Raw genomic sequence first — 24,484 nt, 5'->3', positions numbered from 1 at the left:
AATGGCTACACCAAACTACATTCCCACCAACAGTGTACGAAGGTTCCCTGTTCTCCACACCCTCTCCAGCATTTATTGTTTGTGGACTTTTGAATGATACCATTCTGACTGGTGTGAGGTGATTCCTCATTGAGTTTTGATTTGCTTTTCTCTAATAATTAGCAATACTGAGCATTTGGGGAATGGATTATTTTCTCAGTTTTATTTTTGGAATGTTCATTGCTAGTACATAGAAATACAATTAATTTTTATATACTGATTTTGTATCCTATGACTTTGTCTAAAATTAGTTATTAGCTCTAGTCTCTTCCTTTCTTTCTTTTCTTTCCTTTTTCCTTCTTTTGTTTCTTTTTCTCTTTCTCTTCTTTCCTTCCCCTCTTCCTCTTCCCCCTTCCCCTCCCCCCTCTTTCTTTCTTGTAGCTTCCTTAGGATTTTCTACACATAGGATTACATGATTTGTGAATACATACTATTAAATTCTTTCTTTCCAGTCTGTATGGCTTAGTTTCTTTTTATCGCCTTGTTGCACTGGCTAGAACCTCTGTTTCAATGTTAATAGGAGTAGCAAGAACAGACATCTGTCTGTTGTTCCTGCTCTTAGGAAGAAAGATCTGTCTTTCATCACTAAGTATCATGTTAGCTGCGGGCTTTTCATAGATACCTTTTTAACAAGTTGAGGAAGTTCCCTTCTATTCCTAATTCACTGAGAATTTTTATCATAAATTGGGGTTGGGTTTTGTCAAATGCTTTTTGTACATCTATGAAGTGATCGTTTGGTTTTTGTTCTTTATTAATATGTGTATTATATTAATTGAGTTTTTGATATTAAACCAACCTTGCATTCCTGCATTCCTGGGATAAAGGAATTTGGTCATGGTATATACTAATGTTTGATGTTGCTGGATTCAGTTTGTTTATTGTTTCTTAAGGATTTTTTGGATGGTATATAGTCATTTTTATGTTGCTAGACTTGGTTTGGTCACTGTTTCTTAAGAATTTTTGTATATATATGGTCATGAGGGATAGTGATCTGTAGTTTTCATTCAGTTCAAAATATTTTATTTCCTTTGTGATTTTTTTTTTGACCCAAAGGTTATTTAGAAGAGTGTTGTTTAATTTCCGTATATTTGAGGATTGCCTAAAAATTTGTTCCTGTTATTGACTTATAATTTAATCCTGTTGTAGTAAAAAAAAAAAATGCTTTGAATAACTTCTATTTTTAAAATTTATTGAGACTTGTTTAATGGCCTAGCATATGATTTAACCTGGAGAATGTTCCATATGCATCCGAAAAGCTTGTGTATTTTACTGTTGTTTATATGTGTATACTATAAATATCAGGTGGGTAAAGTTGGTTAATAATGCTATTCAAGATTTCTATAACTGCTGATTTTCAGTCTGGTTATTTTATCGATTATTGATAGTGGGATAGAGATGTCCAGTGGTGGTCATCTATCTCTCTCATTCAGTTTTTGCCTAATGTATTTTAGGTCTCTGTTGTTGGGTGTGATACATTTATAAATGGTTTATGTTCCTGCTGTATTGACCATTTTATTATTATAAAATTTCTCTTTGTAGTAATAGTTCTTGTCTTAAAGTCTGTTTTATCTGATAATGATATAGCACCTTCAGTTCTCTTAGAGTCACTATTTACATGGTATATCTCTTTCTATAAAATTTTAAAACTTTCAACCTATCTGTGTACCTGAATATAAAGTATGTCTCTTATAAACAGCATATACTTGGTCCTACTTTCTCATCCAGTCTGAAAAATCTCAGCCTTTTGATAGAAATGTTGGTCTATTCCCTTTTAATATAATTTTTGATATGGTTGGATTTACATCTGTGTCTTGCTATTTGTTTCCATTCCATATCTTCTTTGTTTCTCTGTTCCTCCTTTGCTGACTTTTGTGTTTAACATTTTCAAGTGTACCATTTTAATTCTTTTGATTTTCAAACTATTTAAAATTTTTTCTTAGTAGTTGCTCTAGAAATTCCAGTATGGATGGTACTTTATCACAATCTACTTCAGGTGAATACTGGCTAACTTCATTAAATTACAGCAGATTTGTTCCATCATATCTCAATTTCCTCCCCTCTACTTTCTTACATAGTTATATATACTGTATCTACATGTGTAATAAACCCAACAATATAGTTCCATAATTATTCATTTATATGCTCTTGTATCCCTTAAGAAATTAAGAGACGAAAAAAGAAAAACATACGGCATTTTATATTTTCCTACATTTAGCATTTTCAGTGCTCTTCCTTCTCTTCATTTCTTCCTGTGGATTCAAGTTGATATTTCCTTTTTAGATGGAGGATTTTTCGTATTTCTTTAGTATTTCCGTAGTATTTCTTTTAAGTCTGCTAGTCACAATTATCTCAGTCTTTGTTTATCAGGGAATGTCTTTGTTTCAAAGGACAGTTTTGCTGAACATGGAATCTTGGCTGAGTTTCTTCCTGCAGCACTTTTTGCCCCACTGTTTCTGTGGGTCACCAGCTGAGCATATAGTTTCTCGCTTCTGTATGATGACATTTTTTTCTTGCTGCTTTTAAGAATTTTCTTTCTTTCAGTAGTTTGTCTGTGATGTGCTTGGGTGAGGATCTCTGTGAATTTATCTTACTTGGGGTTTGATGAGCTTCTTGGATTTGTAGACTAATGTTTTTCTGTCAAGTGTGAGAGTTCTTCACCATTGTTTATTTGAAAAGAAACTCCTGGCCCTTTCCCTCTTCTCCTTCCGGGATTCCCATTATGCCTGTATTTGTCGGCTTGCTGTTACTCCAGTGTCTCTGAGGCTCTGCTCATTTTCCTTCAGTTTTCTCCGTCTTTTCTTCAGATTATATATTTTCAGTTGACCTATGTCCAGTTCACTGATTCTTCCTTCTGACCTTTCGAATCTGCTCTTGTTCCAGGGCTTCCCTGGCTGATCCCTGTTAAGTTTCTGGCTAGTTTTCTTATCTGCTGCTGTCCCAACCACCACTAAAAGATCGAGCTAGGAAGACTGCAGGCTTTCCCATTTGCCACTGTAAGTGTTGGTTTTCCAAGCTCCACTCCCAAACATGGCAGCCCCCTTCAGCCAACCAAGCTGCCAGCCTGCAGACGAGCCTCCCTGGCAGGACTCTGCGCAGGATGAACTGGGCTGGGGAGCAGAATGTCCCAGACTGCCTGAGGCTTGCTTCCAGTGCAGCAGTTTGAGAAGTTAAGCTCTTCTCAGTTTCTTGTCTTTGGTTGACGTCCAGAGATCTGACATGCATGTTTTTTGACAAATTTGTCTGGCTTCATAGCTGCTTTTTTGGAGAGAGAATGCCTACCTTTCCGCTCCTCCATAGCTAGAAGTCTGCTTGCACTTAGATTTTTGGCCTGCTAGATTTTTACTGCCATAGCAGATTTTAGGAGCTTTCAGAAGATTTTAAACATATGTTTTACCCAACATTTTTGGTATTTCCAGTGGGAGGATCAGTCTGGATATCTCAGAAGAGAGTTAATACTGTGTCAGTTTTTTGTGACCGTTAAATGAAATTCTTTTTGCAAAGAATTAGGTAAAGTGTCTGCAACATAAAGGGGTTCAAGGAACAGTAGTTATAACACCTGAACACTTACACTGGAGGGATAGAACATACATTGTTTTACTTAATCATATCTCCAAGGGCTAGGTATTCCAATTTTAACAGTACCCCAAAAAAGCTTTATGAGACTAGGGGCATAGAGGTAGTGAATGGTGGCATCAGGGCCTACCGCTGTTCCTGCACGGAGAAGGAGACTTCCGCGGCTGCTCTCCGGGGGTAGCCTGTAGACTGTCCAGGAGACAGGAAGTAAATCCGTCACAGGTATTAGGGAGACGGCTCATTGTTACACTACCTGGCAGTGACCTCAGTCGTAGCAGGGCACATACAGACCCCCAACAGCAGACAGGGCTTTTGCTAAGACACTTAACAGATGACGGGACGATACCTGTGAGTCACTGACACTGAGGTTTTAGGGTTCTGTGCATTTGCCCAAACTCCAGTTATGCCTACAATGAACAATCAAATCTGAACTAAGACTACTACAAAAACACCTAAACGAGCGAACCTCACTTCCTTTAAAAGCTTATACATATATTTGGGAATCAATTAGCAAGGATTGGGAAACTTGACTCTCCTGGATTGAATCTTACAAGTTGGTAGAATGTATCTGAGTGACTGTGACTCCGGTCCTCAGTTCTGAATGTCCAGAAATGAAGTTCTGCGCTGCTGTGGAAGACTTCCTAGTCGGTCTCCTCACCTCCAGGGTCTGCTCACCTTTGACCTGCGCTTTGTGTCCTCACCCCAGCAGTCTTCCCGGAACTTTCTCTGATCGCGTTGTTTCTGTGTAGCTTCTCACTGCTTGCCCGTGTTCTCTTAATTCTTCATCCAGCAGCCTTTGCCGTCCGGCTCCTAGGTCCCTGTCCCACGACTCCCTGCTCCTGCTGGGCTCCCGACTCACTCTCCTCCCCTCCTCTGCCCTTACCCCCGTCCCCTCCACACCTCTGCTCCGCCTCCCCCTGCATGCTCTCCCCTGCCCTCCCACTGCCTCCTTCCTGGCGGCACACTCTTTTCCCTGTCCCACTTATCAAATCTTACAGGTCCCTTAAAATCTACTTCTTTCCATTCATGCAGTGGACATTCTTCATGCCATGAAGTGTGAGCTCCAGAGGGTGACTCTAAGGTGTCTGTCCCCATAAATTTACCAAAAAAGACAAAATGTCACTTTTATTCCACTTCTAGCCGAGTTGTGGCTCCATTGGGGGGATCTCATTTTGCTGCAGTTGACACATTGCTTTCATCCCACTCTGACTACATCCAGCCTCAGTACAGTTGGTAGGTCAGCTCTTCGCTCGTCGAGTGTTACCTCTGTCCTGGGCAGTCTAACCTAGCGCAGGCATATCTCTGACAGGCCTGTGACGCAGCACGTGGTTGTGATGAAAGTACCACGAGCCTATCCAGGGGAAACTAAACTGCAATGACGAGGGAGTCCACAACCGAGGCAGTCTTAAATATGTCGCATAACGTTCTTGCTACTAAAGTCACAAAGCCATCAAATCTGAGCGCATCAGTTATTTGCTTCGGGTTGTGCAGGCAGCTGGGAGACAGTGGCTTCCCTTTAGTTAGAAAAACAAACCCACTGGCACAGCTACAGAAACAATAAAAAGATCGTGGTTCCCAGGGGTTTGGGGAGAGGGAGGGAGGGAGGGAGGGATGAACAGATGGAGCACAGGGCATTTTTAGGGCAATGAAATTATTCTGTATGACACTGCAGTGGTGGCTACATGTCACTATGCATTTGTCAAAACCCGTAGAATGTACAACAGCAAGAGTGAACCTAATGTAAATTATGGACTTTGGTTGATAATAATGTGTCCATGTTGGTTCATTGATTGTACCAAACACGCCACACTGATGAGGGATGCTGAGGGCAGGGGAGGATATATGTGTAGGTGGGGAGGGCTATGTGCGAACTCTGTATTTTCTGCTCAATTCTGCTGTGAGCCTGAAACTGCTCTAAAAAAAATTAAGTCTATTAATTAAAAAAAAAAAAAAACCTACTGGAATGCTTGGTTTTCTTTCAGCCTGTGTTCCGTGCCCCCCACCTCTTTGTGCCCAGCGTGCCCCCCCATGTTTTTGCCAGTTGGCCGTGGATGCCAATGGGACGAAATACAGAGCTGGCATAGTTCCCACGTTCCAGTCCAGTCACCCCCACCTCAGCCTCGTGCTTCCCGGACTCATGGGGACTGGGGAGGTGAGTGACAGAGGGTGACGTTAGGGAGAGGAGCAAAGGACGCAACGCAAGAGGAGAAACAAGGGGTGAGGAGGACCGGGGAGGTGTGGGACTCTCTCGAACTGCTCTTACCCTCTTCCGTGGAAACGACCCAGCCTCTCCCAGTCCCTACTGGTTGGGACCAGACCACACACGTTCGTTCCTGAGCTAAGAAAACACGCGTTCGGATGAAAAGTGACTTGACGTGGGGAAGCGGTGGGTGGGGCGCCCTGAGGCGGGCCGGCCTGACCCCGGCGCCTCTCCGGCACGCTGGCTCCCTCCCCTGCGAGAGCCCGCGTCTCATCCACTGAAGGCGGCCAGAGGCTCGCTGCCCTTCCGCAGTGTGGCGCTTGGTGGGCCTGGAAGGGTGTGTCACTGCCGCTCTTGCACCCACGCCACTTGAGCGTTTGACAAAAATGCCTTTGCTTTTAATCAGTCACTGGCCTTTAATCGTGTCTGACTGCGCTCTAGAAAATAAGACACAGAAGCACATCGGGGCTGCGTCTGGGTGGGTTTGAACTGGGCTGCAGGAGGAAGGGGGCTCTCGCCCTCTTTCATTTCCACGGAGGCAAAGTGCTGAGAAAGGAAAAGCAGCTGCGCCCTTAGCGACCCGCTGCTTCTTACCCAGGACGTAGATCTCGCCGTTGACCACCGCTGTGCTGAATCGGTACTTCGCGTACTTCATGGGTGCCCGCTCCGCCCACTGATCTTGGCTGGGGTCGTACTTCAGCACTTTGTTGCTTAATCGATCAGGCTCTTCATCAGGAAGGTCCATCTGTATGAAATATGACAGCCACTGTGATGCACACCACTTAGCGCTGCGAGCCTGCCAGCGCACTTAATCAGAGCAGATGGCCAAGGAGACAAATAGAGGTTAACTGCCGTGGCTCCTGCCCACAGACACACCGCATCCCATGACCTGGGGCTACAGGTGCGCTGTCACTGTCAGGGGACTGCACGCTGTGTCATAATGGGGCTCAGGGGTGGGTTACAGCACACAGTCTGTGATCGTAGCGATGAGACGATACAGCATTTTTCTTTTTTAATGAAGCATTGCAAAGCCTTAAAAAGGAAGCCAAGCTTTTTTGAACAGTGTTTAAAGTATAATTTTATTTTACCAACCTTTACATTGGTGGACTTAAATAATATCTGTGAGAACCTAATTTTAATAATTTATAAGGCATTTTTCCTTATATTTTTCTAACCCAAATGGAACAAAATTACAGAAACATCTTAGTGTTTCAGTAATGAGAGTATTTCTATACCATGATATAGGAGCAGTCTGAATTTAATTTTCAAGATGCATGGACTAACATAAATTATTTGCAGCTATTTTTATGTATTTATTTTCTTTGTGTGTATATAGATGTTTTAATGACTAGAGACAATAGGAGTTGAATACACACAGATATATCCTAGACTTTGGGTGAAGTAATACTTTTTGTCTGCGGTGTGTCAGGAAGTTTTATGACTTCAAGCTAAAGATGCTTGAGTGTCTTTTGTTTTATGTTCTGGATGCAGGTGTTCAAAGCAGAAATAGTTTCCATACTTACGAAAGTTGCACGCAATTAATTTTAGCTAGCTGCTTTACATGGACCGTATCAGAGCTATGATCCCGCTGGTGCAGGCACAACCCCGGCGATCTCGCAGTTTAATGTATTCTTTTAGGTACAGATTAGAGAAAGCTTTCCTTATGCAGTAAATACTCATGTGTTCGAAGACGGTATAAATTAGGAAATACTGACTTTATTGTTTTAATTTTCCTTCTGATTTAAGTATTTAATCTCTGATTTAGTGAAAGAAAAGCAAAGAAAAGCTTCTAAGTTGTCTTTGGAAAATATTTATGCAAAATTAACTATGTAATGACTAGGTCTGAGAAAAGCTTAATTACAAATAGTTTGTCAGGTTTCAGCTGCTAGCTGTGATTAACTCTACGCCTTTTTTTGATACATAGCATGAATTAAAAATGCATTCAATGTGAAGTTTAAGGGTTTAAAACAGGTGTGATATACTATAAAAGGCAAAATCCAGGCTTATGAAGTGAATGCAGAAAGCATCAATTTTATCATGAAGCACATCTGGAGAAACAAGGAATCATATAGGCAAAAATAAAATTTCTTGATGTCACGAGGACAGACAATGCGCTAGTGAGATTAATCTTTATTAGAAAGACTGGACAGCCAGGGCAGGGGGCACTGGAGTGACACTGCTGTGGGAGCCCCGAGGCATGGAGAGGGACACCGAAGAGGAAAGAAACGGCCACTGTGGTCACGCTCCACCAACCTTCCAGGCCGGCCTCCCCTCCCTTTGCAGGGCCTCAGTACAGCCTCTGGTTTCTCTACCTGCGGGTGCCCAGCGAAGACCAGAAGCATTCAGCCTCACAGCAGCTGTGGTGGAATGGCTGTGCTGTCACAGGAGGTTCTGGTTTCCGGCTTAGACCAAGAACCTGAATGTGGAAGAGCCGAGCTACCTGCCTCAGGCCGCACGACAGCAGACAGAACTGGCAGGAGGCTGCAGCGTCCCCGCCCCTGCCCGGGGCTCCTGACAGACCAGCCCGGAGCGGAGGCACCTTTCACGGGCAGCGGGAATGGGGAGGGTTACAAAGGACAAGGACAGAGCACCAATACGGGATGAGGTCGTGTCTATGAATAACACTCTTCAAAAGTCCTTCTCCTGAACTACTTTGACACTTTAAAATCTCAAGTTTAATATTCTGTAAAGTAAAAAGCATTACCAAAATGTAAGCCACACTCTTAGTATTCAACAACTGCAGCGTGCTCAGCGCGCAGCCAGCTCAGCACAGCCGTGCGGTGAGGGGCGTGGGGAACTCCTTAACCTGAGGGGTCCAGCCTCCGATCACATAAAGTTTGTCATTCACCGTGACCGCAGCGTGACACGCCAGTTGTAGAGGAAGGGGAGACACCCTTTTCCAGCTGTCCTGCTTCACAGAGTACTTATCAACACAGTTTGTAATGAGATACTGATTTTTCATTTTCATCTGTCCTCCGATAACATAGAGGTCATTGTGGACGCTGCCCAGGGCATAGAGCTCTCGAAATTCAGTTGTGCACAACTTCTCCCAAAATTGGTTTCCTCTATCATGATACCTGTAAATTAACAGAGAGAAGCCAGCGTTAAAGTTAACGAGAAAACAACTTACCAGAGAAACACACTTGTTTCTTTTCCAATTAAAAACAACGCGATTTGGTTCTTCTAGTTGGAGAGGAAAAATATTAATATAAAATAGTGATACAGGTTTGAGCTTCCTTTGGGCAAGAAACGCTGAACAAAATATAATGTGCACGGAAACATTCAACCACATCTACCCAGAGAATTTTAGAAAAAATAATATATTGAAAAAGTATAGATTATCCAGGAGTAGCCTTCATTTCCTAATTCTGGGAAAGAAAATTAAAAATGGGAAAGTCTTTGAGCAAATTATTTATAGTTTTACCATATGAGAATAAGTAAAAATAAGAAAAAAAGTCTTAATCTGTGGACCAGAAGTCTCACTTTAATACTACATTAAGGAAATCAGCTTTAGAGCTGAGAATCTGGAGACATTTCAGTTCAGATCTCTAACGGATGAGGTAGGGCACACAGAATTTTAAGGCTTGCTCTTGTGGTTTTAACTGGCTTAGAACCGAGTCAAGGGCATCTGAGTGTATCAAAACCCGCTGGGCATCTGACATCTATTTTAGGCTACTGGGTATGGTTATTTCAATCATTTCCACCGTGAGTAACTCTGTGGGTCTGAGAAGAGTCTTGGGCCTTCGCAGGGACACTGGGATAAATTCTGGCCTTTCAGTGTCTCCTGGAACCCCACACATTAAGTAACTGCCTCTGTGGACGGGCGTGTGGGGTGTGTGGGGGCCGGCGTTACGTAGTCGCTGAGTGTGGAGTCTGTGGCGATTCTTCGCCTGGCCTCCTGGTAAGTCTGTTTTCTCCGGTCGTGACTGGAATACACAGTCTAAGAGGACAGAAGTACTTATGAGGACAGTGGGATAAAAAATATGTGAAATTAGGTCTGTCCTAGAAAATTCAGAAGGCATACTTGGAATTCAAAACGAAAACAAAGAAAAAACAAAAGCCAGAAAAATGTGGAAAATAAGAGAGAAAAGATCTGTTTGGAAACAAATGAGGAAACTGTGTGCGCTCTATACAGGTACAGCTTCTAAGAACAGACTGTGTGTCTTGCGTCAAGCCTCAGATAGGCGCTTCCCCCCCCCCCCGTTGTTCTAGGCCAGCGCTTACACGCTTCCCCAGGGACAACGTCTCCTTCAGGCTCGGCAGGGGCGTCGGACGGCTGTGCCCCTTCCTGCGGCGAAGTCTGGCTTGTCGCAGACTGACTGCGGAGACTTACCAGACCTCACGATAGCTGTCCTCTATGAGATTCTGGGTAGGAAACCAGGGTCCCCGGCGTCGCGGGCCGTATTTTCACCACTGTGTTTAATTGTACTGGATTTTAGCAGAAGAGGGAGGATTAGGTGTCTATCAGTAAGGCCAGTGCTAAAGCGAGGCCAGTGATTATAGAAACAGAGCTCAAAGATGGGGCTTGGTTTTCTGAGACATGGTTTAAGGAAGCAGGCCAAGAACGAAACATACAGCCCGTGAAGGTCGGGAAATACACGTTTGCTGGGCAACTTGCTAGTCTGATTTTTGTTTTCATATTTTGAATTGAAAATGGGGGGAGAAGATGCCCAGATAAAGCTGTAAAACTTGTTATTTTGGATGTGACGTTAAAAACAGAAAAGAACAGCGGCAAAGGCATCCAGTGTTCAGAGGCTGACAGTCTAAGCAAGGGCCCCACGTGTCCCCCGCTGTTCGTGCGCGGGAGCTGGAGGGCTGGAGAGGTGTGTCTTTTTGAAGGAAACAGCCTACTGGAGAACTAGCCTGCTTCCTCTCTTAAGTCCAGAAGAAATATACCTGCGTGGAAATCCACAAGCAAAGGAGCGGAGGGGACTGAAGAGGGCGGAGGGGAAGTGAACGGGACAAGAGGCAGGATCATTTCTCACACACTCGGCAGCCCTCTGCGAGAGAACGCGGGCATCTGCCCGGGGGCTCGTTTAAGCCCCAAGCAGTGCTCCTGGTGACCTCTCTACTTGCCTTCCTGGTGATCTCCTTATTGGAGGAATGAGGAGGGCTTTGAACGGATGCTCTGACGCTAATTCTGGCCAGCGTGGAAGAGCCCGTTGGTGATGGGAACCCACGTGATTCAGGATGGATGAGAAGGAAACGGGGGTGGGGTACACGCCTGCCACAGGAAAGGGGAGTAGGCGGCCAAGAAAAGTTAAGAGGAGAGACGTTTGAGGATCAAAACAGACATTTTGCCAGGGTTGGATGCTCGTTAAAAATTAATTCTGATGGCAGAATCGTGGACTTACAACCATCATGAGGAAGAAGATCTACCTAAAGACCCAGGGGCGCGCGCAGGGGAGGCTCCACGGCGGGGAGGACATGTAGGAGTCTAGTGGTGGGGACCCACGGGAACCGTCCCGGGAAAGCCAGGCCTCCTTCCTGGAAGGGCCCCACGGTCTGTACCTGGAAGCTCTGAGCGGCTGCTCTGCGACTCAGTGAACCACTGTCACCTGCCACGGCGGGCAGAGGGCCAGTCCCTGTCCAGGGCTCGCGTCCCCACCCTGCTGCTACTAGGCGAGATGGGACACGCCTTCCTCGTGTGAATGTGACAGAGGCAGCAGGGGATGCTGGCAGGTGACAGGGAACACCAGCCCGCTCGCTCCTTCTCTGTCCCCACTTCACCGTCCAGAAGAACTGAGAGCTCTGTGCAAACCCGGTACGTGGGCCCCAGGGGGGAGGGTGTGGAGGGAGAGCCTGACTTCCTGTGCATGTGTGTCTGGTCACCCGGTGGAGTCAGGAGCTGAGTTCTTGCTGAATATCAGCGAGCAGACCTCTCTGTCCTCACAGACAAAACGCAGACGATACACCGCTCCTTAGCAGACACTCCTGCCCCTTACAGCTCCAGGGTGGAAGCACTCTTAGGCTCCGAACACTCACCCCATGGGAATCAGTGGTGCAGAATAAAAACTAACAGGTAATTAGTAATTTGGGGTGAGAAAAAAATGACTCATTACTCTCAGTCATGAACTAAAAACAGTCAGTTCAAAGTAGTCAGTGTTAATAAACTTAACTTGTTGTTAGGTTATATCTGGCTCTTCAAGAACAAAGCAGTTATATCACAGGAATAAATCATGAAAATTAAGAGTGAAAATATACAATGGAATCATAAAATACATACATTTAACTAATGCAAATTCAACTATATGTTCTTAACAATTAAAGGGAGAGAAAAATAATTTAAAAATGTGGGTGACTTCATTGTGACTTTTACATGTATGCAATATACATGATTCCAGGGTAATACATGTAATTTAAGGCGTGATCACTCTTTCAGGGGGGGCTTTCTTCTGCTGTTGCTAACATCAAAGCAAGACAATTAAAACATTCACAAGTATGTTGCTCGACACCAACCTGTAGATTTCAACACCCCTGTTCTTCTGTCTGGAGAGTTTAGAGGCACTTGCCTCTCCAGCCACAATGATGGTGTTGTTTTCCGTGACGACGCCGGCACACACGGTGCCCAGCCCCTCCCCGTACTTGGGAGACGAGATGAAGTAGGTCTTGTGAGAGGCAGGATCGTAGCAAAAACTGGCGTCCCCGTAGCTCCTACGTCGTGACCTGATTCCTGAAGAGTTGTTGCCAATGCAAAGCAAAAGACTGGTTGTCTCCATGCCATAGCGGAGGTTGAGTGAGTGCTGCTGGGGGGTCTTGATGGCTTTGAACGCGTTCTGAATGATGTCAATGCAGTCGGCATCACACAGAAGCATCGTGTTCCTTTTTAGGGCTTGTCTTAAAAAAGAAGGACTGATCAGTTGCAGCCTAACTTGCTTCAAAAGCTCCACAAGATGTGGTGAGCGCGGCTGCTGGTCGTGGTTTACCCACCTCAGAACTAAGTCCAGAATGCCCTCCTCTCTGGACACGTTCAGGTCATCCGATTTGATAAGCGTCAGAAACTGGTGCACTTCAATGTCTAGTATCTCTTCGTGTAAGCTCACCTCAGCAAAGTGCTGATATAAATATTTCTTCGACTGATCGGCTAAATCTTCAGCTCCAATCTGCTTTGCAAAATAGTAGATGCCTACACAGTTGGAGGCATCCATGTGGTCCATCATGTACTTCTGACACACACCGAAGACCTCCTCCATCTGCATGAAATAGGCGGCCATCGCCACAGTCTGCACGTTGGCGTTGCTGATCTCCAAAGCCGCCTCGTACATGTACCTTAGTATCACCGACACACTTTCCGCCGTGGTGTCGTAGAGCACGACCTCCCTCTGAGAACACTCGGCGAGTCCACAGGTGAACATCGCCTTGAAGTAAGGACTAAACGCAGCCAGGACCAGTCTGTGGCAAGGAAACCTCTCCCCTTCCGCTACGAGGACAACGTCGACCATTTCTGCCAGGTCCCTCATGCTCTTAACTGTGTTCAGCAAATTCAAGCTGTGTTGGTGCTTTCCTTCTCCCTCGGTCTTGCACTCCATGGCACCCTCCCCAGCGTTTCTGAGTGAGTCTCCTGCAAACGGAGCTTGGCTCCCGACGGCCTGTTTGCACGTCTGATGACCCACAAAGCACGGAGAAGCCATGTCACACTCCTGAGGGAAAGAAAAGCAGCAGTTTTCTTCTAAGAAAAAAATTATCTGTGATTTAAATCCGCAGCATGAGTTCTAAGAAGCATTTATAAGTAAATATTCACTCCAAGCAGAGTAGTTTAGCTTTAAGACAACTATTTTGGTATTTAAAAATAATATGGTTGATTGTAAAAGCAGTGAATTATTAACCACTAACATTTTCCTAACCAGCTGGAGAGCCCTGCCCTCCGCGGTGAATCAGGAGGGGAGGATAAGATGGCACCTTTTGCATTAACCCATCTCCAGTTACCAAGTCCAGCTGACCCGCGGGCGGAGGAATCGGGGCATTAGGTGACATTCTGTCTGAGGAGATGCAACGTCACCTAAAAGGCCGTGTGCACCTTCCCCCAAAACACACCCAGATGCTATAATGGTCAATCCACAGAATCACAGAGGGGCCGTGTGGGCTGCCTGAAAGAAAAGTCGACTAAAATTCTGCTCCGACTTCGCTCTGGGGCAGATAATTCACACCGGGGCTTTGGAAAGCACAACGCAACGCCTGCTGCTGCGGGGCTCGCGGTGCTGGACGCTTACGGCTGCACCCTCCCCGACTTAGAAGATGCAGAAGCCATCCCGTCTCTCTCCCCCTCCGTGCTCAGCTTCTCTCTGTTCCCTGTTTCACGGTGGCAGAGACGGAGCCACCTCTTGCCTGGAAAAGCACTAGTCTGACTGGAAGTCTTAAGACGGTTGTCCCAGCTTTCCCTTCCCCGGGAACAGGATGTTTCAAGGAAGCTGATTAGCTGTTTTGATTTAAAGAAGGACATTCCCAGAGCCAGAAGCCTTAATGCAAGGAGGGGATCTCAAGCCTGTCACCCTCTCTAGGTCCTAGGTGGCTGTAAGTTGCATGCGGTTAAGAACAAGCACTGATGGCAGCTGAGAAAGGAGAGGAGGTGGTCATTTCAACACTGTGAAAGCAAAACTTGTCAGCTGTAAAGGTTATATGTTTTCTAAGCTTCTGTAATCCTGTAAAGGATTAGAAATCTTATGCGTCTCAGTGAGACACGGCTATTTTTTTCAGTGTTGAATTCAAGTTCATTGTAGGGAACACATGTTGAGAGTGACAGGAAAGTTTAGTTATGTAACGGCAACTCTAAGACCTAAAAATTGCTGTGCTGAAGTGTGTGGAATTACGACAACCAGCCAATATTAGAAATAGAGATAAAACCCTCCTTGCTGGGTTTTCTGGCATTAATGGCTCAGCTTTATTTCAATAAACGCTTCAGACTTTCTTTGCAAGGGCTTGCGGGTTAGAAGTCAACCTTTGCTTTTTGCTTTTACTTGCTTTAGAGTTTTACAAAGAGGATCCTATTACGGGTGACTAAGAGGTCATTACATTTCTGAACTCTCTCACAACACACTATGATGAGCCTAAATCATATTGTGTAGACCTCCTCACACAAAAACAAATCAATCAGCTTTATGGATGACAGCTGTTACTTCAAGCTAAAAAGGATTAAAAACTTTCTTTTAAGGAAATGTTTTAGAAGTTTCTCTCTCATTTGTACCGGTATACAAGAACCCCTCAATGGGTACCAGCACCCACAATGCGAGAAGACCGAGAGCAGCTTCCAGGTGGGAGTGCTCAATCCAGCGCACTACAGGCAGTTCAGTCTCCTTCGTTCCTAAGGGATGACACTGCGAGGAGCAAACGAGATGCCGGGGACCCGAGCATTTCGTATCTTTAAGGCAGGGACCAAACCACCCTTGTTGAACTTTTTGGCACAGGGCTGGTTTAGCAAAACGTAGGTGGCGTGGGTTTCAGAGAGAGGCTACAAATGGAGTAAGCAGCACAGCGTGTGCCGGCCGTCCTTATAAACACGTTACAGGTAATGTCTTATAAGCGGCTCTGCAGTGGGCAGTGTCGGCCTTCTAGAATCCAGCCTGCCTTCCCTCGCTGCCGCGGGCTGGGGCGGCTCCCATTCCCCTCACCACTGTGACTGGTGCCGGGACTGGCATAGGACCTGAGACAGGCCTGATGGGAGGGAAGCTGTCTCCGGTCCAGTGGTTGGAGGCTCCACATGTTACAAAGATGAGAGGTCTGGAGCTGCGGCAGCCGTGTGCCCGTGGGCAGCGTGGGGACGAAGCCAAGACAGGAAGAAGGCAGAGACTTCAGGGCGCGGGAGCTGGAAGCATGCCCTACGCCTGAACTTCGCCACTTTGAGACAGAAACCATGCCCTCATTGTTTAAGCCAGTTTGAATTTGGAGTGAGTCCTGACTAGTATAAATGGCATGTGCAAAAATATTGAGAAAACGTCGTTTAAGGTAATTGCAGTGACATATTTTATAAAATTTCACTTTTGGTATATTCTTATATTTTCTCTTACTCATACCACCAAGTAAGAGAATCATGGAAACCTCTCCTTACCCTCATTCCTCCTTGTTACAAGGCAAAAATCACAGTCACTCTTCTGCGTTTACTGCATCTCATTGAAAGGCCACAACATTTTACAGACGCAGGAACCGAGTCTTGAACCCAGTTCCATCTGACTCCGAAGTGTGAACTCGGTCACTCCCTCTAGTGCAAGCAGCAAACTAGGGCCAGAGAGCAAACACCTCAGGCTTTGCAGATTTCCGTCCTCACAACTCAGCTCTGCTGTGGCACAGCAGGAGCAGCCACAGACGACACAGGAACAAAGGAGCATGGCCCCGTGCCGGTGAAATGTTCTGCGGATACTGAAACTTGAATTTCATGTATTTTTGCAGCATGAAATATCGTTGTTATTTTGATTTTAAAAAGCCATTTAAAATGATAAAATTCATTCTTAGCTCATGGGCTATTCGAGACAGCCAACTCCTGTTCCACTGTTATAAATAAGTCCACTTTCTAGGTCATGAGTAGGACAGTATCCTATCTGGTGCCTGATTTCCAGTTCTCTGCTCAGATCCAGCTAGAGAGTTCTCAGAAGGGGAAGGGTCAGCCTCCTATTTTAAAAAGATCATCTGGTTGTCCCCAAGATTCCCAAATATAAATCAATTTTGAATAAATATTTGGATGCAGTTTCTCTGCCCCAAACATTGGCTTCAACAACAACAAAAAATACTTTTAAAACAGAAATAACTGTTTCAAACATTCAGAAGAAACATTTATGAATTTTTTGAATGGGCACATACATTTGTTAAGTACCCTTTCCTTCCAATTGCCTTTTATACAACCTCCAAAAGCAACTCTAATTGCTGTGGATTTACAGACCAAATGAATTTACTGGTGGAAATCCTGAAAGATCCCTGAGCAGTTGAATTAGCCACCATACTTCAATAAACATTGTCAGCATTGTTTCTTGTACACATAAGGTACCCAGAAGATACTGGCATTGCAGGTGGGGGCTTTGAAGGGAGTCCTGGGTCAGATTGGCCACTTGCTTGCTGTAATCCTAAAATTATATAACCTTTCCAAACCTTGGTTTCTGCATCTGTAAAATGGAGATAATGTATATAAACAAAGAAGTTAGATCAGCCATTTGTAACCAAATGCTCACAGTGGTGCAGCAGAGTGTGGCTCAGAGGTGAAAAACACGGGCTTTTGGCCTGGGTTGCCGAGACTGGGTTCTGAGACCTTGCTGTGCCATTTACAACACGAGAGAGTTTCTTAGCATGTCTCTGCTTCCTCACCTGGGATTACTTTGGGTCATTATATAAGCATAGTTGGCACAGGGAACAATAATCAGTATCTTGTAATAAACCATAATGGAAAAGCACATGAAAAAGAAAAAGAATACATAGCTGTCTGTCTGTCTATCTATCTTACTGAATCACCTTGCTGTACACCAGAAACTAACACATTGCAAATCACCTATACTTCAATGAAAAAAAATTTTTTTTAAAGAATAGTTTGACAACATTAAATAAGGCCACGCTCGGACAATGTGTAATCTGCTTGGTAAAACCTGCTTGGTAGAGCTGAAGCCGGATATACCTGTAGAAACAATTTTCCAATAATAACGAGGTTTGGGTCCATATACAACTGCTTGCGGGTAAGACGCAGCTTGCAAATAAAGGATTGCTGACAACGACTGTTTCTTATAATGAGGGCACAGAGGGCATTCCCCTTTCATCAGCATAATAAAATTATATAAATGTTCTCAGTGATATCACTGGGAAGTTATTCTCTGCTCCAATTTATAGAAGGCTGAATTGGTGCATTCATATTAATAGTACCCATAATAATGGAGAAAAAACAAATAGCAAAGATAAATATAAATCACAAGAATAAAGCCTAATTACTTTGCAAATCTACAATGCAGTAATACCCATGTCCAGTATATTTAGTTTTAAGAAATGGACCGCTGTAAATTTTAGTGTGGCGTAAAAAGGTTAATTTACTTAAACTGCCAAAGTTTTACTTTCACAATGTTTGATTTTATCATCTTTACATTATCTTTAAAATTGCTATTTTTTCTAAATAACGATGGATACACACAACCATGCCTCCATGTTTTGCTGAAGTTAAAACTAGTTTAAATTCATAGCAGCTCTGTTTGAAATAGCAAAAACTTGGAAATAGCCTAAATACCCATTAACAGGAGAACAGAAAGACTGTAGCACCTTCACTCAAGAGGATATTGTACAGGATGAAAAAGAACGAACCAGAGCTACATGTGTCAGCATGGACAAATGTCATGAACATTAATGTGTGAAAAAGCCTGTAAAAGAATCAAAGCTACATGCCACTGATATCTTGTTTAGCATGTGCTAAACAACTGTATACATTCTAACAGAGTAAATATAGGTGATATATTATGACAAAGTAAATACAAACACTTGGTGAATCTGGTAAAGGGATATGGGAGTTTTTGTACTATTAGAACTTTCCCGTAAGTGTGAAGTTATCTCAAAATAAAAAATTAGAAGAATTGTATATTCTTTAAGGACGCATACAACTGTAGTCAAATATAAAGAAATGAAAAGCAATTATAAACAGCAGATTTAGGACAGTGGTTGCCTTCAGGAGGTTGAAAGGAGGGGGACACAACTGGAGAAGGTGACAAGGAGTTTCAACTGCATGATTAGTGTTTGCCTTTACCAGCTGTAGGGTGGGTACCCTGGCACACACTATATTACTCCCTATGTCTTTTCTCGTGCCTTAAATATTGCATAAGCTAACTTTAAAAATTGTATTGACCTTAGAGTAACTTACAGCATTGAAAACCTAACCCACATTGTAAACTACGTCTGTGTGTGTATATGTATATGGGGTGGAGGGGAAGACAGACAGACAGACAGGATACACAGATACATTATGAATTTTCTTTTTAACTTGTCAAAATGTAGGCAGTCTCCACCCCACCCCAATGTATGGGTGATTGGAAAATACAAACGCTTACACCCTTCTTATCCAGTCTGAATGAGAACTGCTCTGGAGGAAAGGCAGGAACAATGTCTTCCTACTCCTGCTTTGACAGGAAAAGAAGTCACTGGATTCCTAAATTAGTGTATATATTTTTTTCCCATAGAAATTTTTCCCCCATAGAAATGGTGAGTAGGTTATAATATGGAATCATAGAGTTGATCTACAGCAAAGCCTTGAATTTTATCGACAAAACCCCTGAAGACGTGAGAAATCACTCGGTTAGGGTCCTAAATTCCAGTCTGTCTAAAACTTCTTTCAACAGATATTGGTCGACAAGCCAAGGAACGTCAGCGCGACGTCAGAAAATGATATCTCAGTTCTAAGGCTTAAAGCACAGCCCTTCTGAAAGTTGGTGGCCATCAGGCATGAAATCATCACCCCACGTTTAAAAACATCACCTTGGGCCTGTTTGCACCAGCACTGCCTCTCATCCCGGCTCAGGAGGCCCTTCACAATCCAGTACCTGCCAGCCCTTCTGGCCTCAGCTCCTGACTTCCTTCCTTTCTCAGTCTCTCAGTAGTACTGACCACTCACAAGTCTAATGCTACCTGCCTACATGTGGTGTTCTCTCTGACCACCCTTCCCCCTGAAAAAAATGTAACCAGCTCTTGAGAATTCAGCCCAGATATCACTTTCTCAGTGATTCTCCTCCCTCCCCCCTGGAACCCTGAGTGCAGTGGTTACTGCACTATTACCACAGTTTATTGAGGCCGGCAGCATCCTTTCGGTGATGAGCCCGTGGACGTGGGGGCTCACGTCTCAGCCATTTCTGTATTCTTAATGTCTCTCTGACAATCAGAGTTGCTCACTACAACTTGTGCAATTAAGTGAATGCTTTGCTTAGTCCTAAATTACAAATTCATAACTTTTTTTTTTAGGTTTTATACCTGTTATTAAGCACTATCTTGAACACATTTTTTCCTGTATATAGAAAAAATGCTCTATTCTTCAAGTTGCTGTTCTCTTGTCCAAGTCAAACAAATCACCCAGAATCATTAACTTGATTCCCTGGCCTATAGCTTGATGCCTTGTGACACCCACTTCTCACTCCCACCCTCGACGTTAATTTGCAGTCTCCACGTGCTCCCAGGAGTCTGGGCCCCTTCTTAGAGAACAGCTGAAATCAGAGACGGCAAATCGCCTGCTCACAGACTTTTATTTTTGTAAATTAAATGTCAACATGCACAGTTGAAACATTCCAGCATCAATTGAAAAAAAAACAGAAGCTATGGCGGCAGCGGGTCCTTAATTCCCATGGCGACAACCACGTGCAGGCCCGGAGAGGCCCCAGCTGGCAGACCAGCGCTGCATTCCCGCCGAGGCCCTAATCCAGACTGAGCGCCAGGCGTGTTTATAACGCTGCCAGGCCCCTCGGTTTCCTGCAGCCATTTACCTCCGTGCCCCGTTCCCCACGGCCTGTTCTGCTTCCGCATGGCCACCTCATGCAGACCCTGGTGGAGCACGGCCCAGAACACCAGCACCCCGTGGATGCACCCGGAGTCCCCGCGAGTGTGGGGAACACTGCTCGCTGTACAGTAAGATCCGCCCCACACACCTGGCCTTCGGTGACGGCCGGGGGGAGATAAGGATAAGTAAGACAAGTGTCCTTTTTTCTTACCACAGCCGTTACGGCGAGCAGAGCTGGTCAGTCGCTCCGCAGAAGCGCGCGGGCCAGAAAGCGGGGCATTCGGACCCCTCGGGCTGCAGCGAAGAGAGTGGCGGGTACGCCCGACGTCCCCGGGCAGGTTCCCGGAGGACGGCGGGGAGCGGAGGGCTCGGGCGCCCCTACACCGCGAGGGCGGCGAGGACGCAGGAGTGCGGGGCCGGGAGCTGCGCGCGGCGGCGGCGGCGGCGGAGATGCCCGGGGGGCGCCCGGGACCCGCAGGTGAGCGCCCGCCGCGCCGCGCTGCCCGCACTCACCGAGCCGCCGCCCCGCCGCCCGGCTCGCAGGGGCCTCCGCGATGGCGCCGCGACCGCCCGGGCCGCCTGACCCGCGGGCACTGCCCAATAAGGCCTGTGCGGACGGGCGCGCGCTATAAATAGACGGGGAGGCGGCGGCCGGGCGCCTGCGGGGCGGAGGGGGCGCTGGCAGCTCTGCCGCCGACAGGACAGGTGCTCGCCTCTAGTGGCCGGGCGGCAGGGAGCGCGCGCCACAGCCCTGCGCGCCGTGTGTGCCTGTGTGCCTGTGTGTGCGCACGTGCGCGCGCGCAGGGGCAGCGCATCAGCCCTGAAGCCCCAGGTTCGGCACCCGTGGGCCTGGGAGGGCGGAGGATCCCGCAGCTGCCTTGCTGGCTGTCCTGGTCTGAGGGGCTCAGAGCACTGGCCCGTGAGGGGCACACGGGGCTCACCCTACAGAGCGCACACTGTAGCTGGGGGTACACAGCTGTCACACTCCCCCCCTCCCGCAGCCTGAACGCTCCAGAGGTCGGGAGCTCTGTCCTGTCCACCCTGCTGGCCCACGCAACTGCTGGCTCGCCCGTTGCAGAGAACACGTGGTCGGGGAGTGGGCCCTGATCCGGGCGGTGGAGACGCAAAGCTGGTAAGTGACCGCGAGGAGGCCCTAGCCGCGCCCGAGCTCGGCTCTGCTCCTCAGGCCTCCTGACCACCTGTGAGCAACTCAGATGCCTGGAGTGCTGCAGCAAAGTGGCAACAGCCGCCTCGCAGGTTGTAGGGGGGGGGGATGAAAGAGGAGCGCTGATGGGTGAGGAAGTGCTCTGGTAACTGTCAGGTAAGCCAGGTCGTTTTACCCTCAGGAGGCTTATGGAAACACCTCTCCCCAAAGATCTTGGAAGAGGGGCAGAAAGCCACCTCTCACTGATAATATTACTGTGGCCCTTCCTGCCACCGAGACAGGGCCACACTTCTTTTGGCGGTTCTGCTTTAAGAATCTGTGGCAGGGAAGCGTGGGGAAGGGAGCTATTGTCTGTCTGTGAGCCACGCCCTCCCACTCCCACAATGACAAAACACTCAGACAGTCCAGCCTCTGGGTAGTCAAGGCTGCACACAACTTAATCTAATAGATTCGAGGGTTTTTGAAAGGTCATGAATCTTCCAGAAGCCAAATTTCTCTCCACATCCCAAGATTATTTCATTTTCCCCAGCAATGAGATCCTCAAATCCTGAGTACATGAATAATCACATCTTGTTTGAGGCAGAGGCCGAGTAATTTCTTAACACAGCCATGACTAATTGTTATTGTTTGTTGCATTATTAAGCAATGATTAGTATCTTACATACTGTGTAAGTTAAGGCATATGGGTTTAGCTGCTTTAACAAAGAATCTGAAACAACAGGGTCCTATTGTACAGCACAGGGAACTATATTCAATAACTTGTAATAACCTGTAATGGAAAAGCATTGGAAAAAGAATATACATGTTATCACTGAATCACTATGCTGTACACCAGAAACTAACACAACACTGTAAATTAACTATACTTCAATTAAAAGAAAAAAAGAATTTGAGTGATAGGTCCCTAAGAGGAAGGAAGTTAATTTTCCTTTCACACAGCTGCCAGGTGGAAGGATTCCAAGGCTGTTAAGGAAACTGCCGACTGTCATTGTCCCTGGGCTCCTCCGCTCCTTTCTCCACCTGCCCTGGAGTGTCACCCTGGTCCACCTGCTCCAAGATGCTCACCACCACCCCTAGCTAGGAGGACCAGGAGGACACACCTAGAAGTCATAGGCTCACATACCATGGCCATAACTTAGTCACATGTCCAACCCCCCCTCCTCCGTGGGGTGGAGGCTGGGAACCCAGTCCGTCCTGGGCACCAGCAGTCCTGTTATTTACATGGTGGTCCTGCTAGCCGTCTTTGCATTCTCTGTACATCATCAGTTCACAAACCTCTGTTTCACTTCCAGGAAAGCCTTGCACCTCTCCTTTCTAGCCACGGTCTCGGGGTTAGGTTTTGCATTTGTTGATGTAACTGTAAGATTAACAGCCCTTCTCTGCACTCAGCTGCAAATGCTGCACCGGCAGGGCTGTGTCTGTCTCTGCTCACCTCTGTTCTCCAGGCCTGGCTCGCTGACTAGCACAGAGTCAGTGCTCAGGAAGCAGCTGTGGAGTAGATGAGTGCGCACACTTAGGGAGTCATCTCCAAGCCCAGCTCAGATGTCACCTCCTCTGTTTTTCTCTCCTGGAACTCATCTTCGGCGGGATGACTGGCGCCACTGCCTGTATTCCCAGGGCACCCTGCTCTGCCGCTGGCAGATAGCATTTGGCCCTCGGCATAATTACTGTGATTTAGGGTCTCACACTGCTGGATGGTGAGCCTCTCCAGGCAGAGTGGCCGCGCTCAGCTCTGCACCGCAAGGGCTCAGCACACGCTGGCACTAGGAGACCCTCAGCAACCTTGTGTTGAATTGATTTGTGCTTGAAAACAATTGGCTTCTCCAGAGAACAAATACTTTTGCTTTCCTGTTCTGTGCTTTTGCCCACCACTGCTCAAAGTATTCTTCCTCAGTTACGCCCCCAGCCTTTTCCTTCCACCCGCCGGTGCTGGGTGGCAACAGGCAACCTCACACCACATGGCACGAGAAAGGCTGGGCTCATGCTGGCAGCAGGGGCAGGTGTTCGGACCATCGAGGTAGCCCCCCTCCATTTAGCTGTTCAGACACCCTGGCCATGGTGGCTCCGTCGAGGTCCCCTGGGGGCTGACCTTCTGGTCGCCAGAGGGACAGAGTGTGGGAAACAGTGCCCAGCAGGTCTGTGAGGGTCAGGCCCAGAAGAGGCAAATCTCACGCTGACTCATGTCCCATTGGAACAAATCGAGGCCACGTGGTCACACCCAGCCATGAGGGAGACTGGGAAATAGTTTGGCTCTGTGGGCCAGAGGAAGGGGAAAGGACAGATAGCAGTCTCATCCCTGACCTACTGGGAGCAGAGACTCTGGGTGTCAGTTCTGGAGGCTGGGAGTAAAGATTAAGGTGTCGGCAGGGTCGACTTCTTCTGAGGCTATGAGGGAAGGACCTGCTCAAGAAGGGAAAGGGAGCAGAGCCACTGTGCAAACGGCAGCCCCTCCAGCCCCCGTCGCAGGCAGCACCGCCTGCTGGGGCAGGCAGAGCTCCAGCAGAGCCCGAGCCGAGGGGTGCAGGCGGTGTCTCCCAGCTGGGCACTTCTTTTACAGTCGTCTCTACCAGGTCTGGGAGTAAATTTCTGTAGCTTAAGCACCAGTCAGAGGTCCTTGGTTACAGCAGACCTAGGAAACTATACCCCACCCCCGCCACCCCCCTTCCCCGCAGATTCAGGCAGCTTTTCGAGTGGTTCCGTTCAGGCTGCTGTGAAAACGCTGTGCTGTCCTCTCCTTTCATCCATGAGGGTGTTGGGCACAACTTACCCAAAACTTTGCCGAAATCAAGGTGCACTGTGCTCATGTTCACCAGTGTATTTTAGAAAAAAGAAAATGAGGTCACTTTGTCCTAATTTGCATTCACTTATTTATTTTTGTGGGGGAAGTTCATATCCACTGCCAGAGATGCTCACTGTCTTTAGTAAGTGCTCACAATCCATCCAGTTGAAAATACATTCTGGAAGTCTTCCCAGGCTCAACTTCAAGCTTACCGTGTGTAATGATCATAATTCACCTGGTATCAGTGGCAGCACCTTCCCACCAGGAGCCTCACCAGGTCTGAGTTCCCTCAGCGTG

General features: G+C 46.6%; 2 protein-coding genes across 3 annotated transcripts in view; one reads left to right on the top strand and one right to left on the bottom strand.

Moving 5' to 3' along the window:
* Window positions 1-20,700, bottom strand: part of KBTBD12 (kelch repeat and BTB domain containing 12) — a 48,663-nt gene extending 27,963 nt beyond the window's left edge. The window contains exons 1-4 of one of the 2 annotated variants that reach the window (XM_031471066.2): window positions 20,455-20,700; window positions 12,272-13,452; window positions 8,619-8,889; window positions 6,407-6,557 (exon numbers count right to left, since the gene is read on the bottom strand). In XM_031471066.2, coding sequence (XP_031326926.1) covers window positions 6,407-6,557; window positions 8,619-8,889; window positions 12,272-13,443 — 1,594 coding nt within the window. In that variant the 5' untranslated portion in view covers window positions 13,444-13,452; window positions 20,455-20,700. The remainder of the gene's footprint in view (window positions 1-6,406; window positions 6,558-8,618; window positions 8,890-12,271; window positions 13,453-20,454) is intronic. The other variant, XM_010981304.3, reaches the window with a different exon arrangement.
* Window positions 20,701-21,185: 485 nt separating this feature from the next.
* MGLL (monoglyceride lipase) overlaps window positions 21,186-24,484 on the top strand; it is a 190,061-nt gene continuing 186,762 nt past the window's right edge. The window contains exon 1 of the mRNA XM_031471070.2: window positions 21,186-21,375. The gene's annotated coding sequence lies outside the window, so the exon portion shown is untranslated. The remainder of the gene's footprint in view (window positions 21,376-24,484) is intronic.

The sequence above is a fragment of the Camelus dromedarius genome, chromosome 17, assembly GCF_036321535.1.
Source record: "Camelus dromedarius isolate mCamDro1 chromosome 17, mCamDro1.pat, whole genome shotgun sequence".
Lineage (NCBI taxonomy): Eukaryota > Metazoa > Chordata > Mammalia > Artiodactyla > Camelidae > Camelus > Camelus dromedarius.
This window is presented reverse-complemented; position numbering and strand designations above follow the sequence as displayed.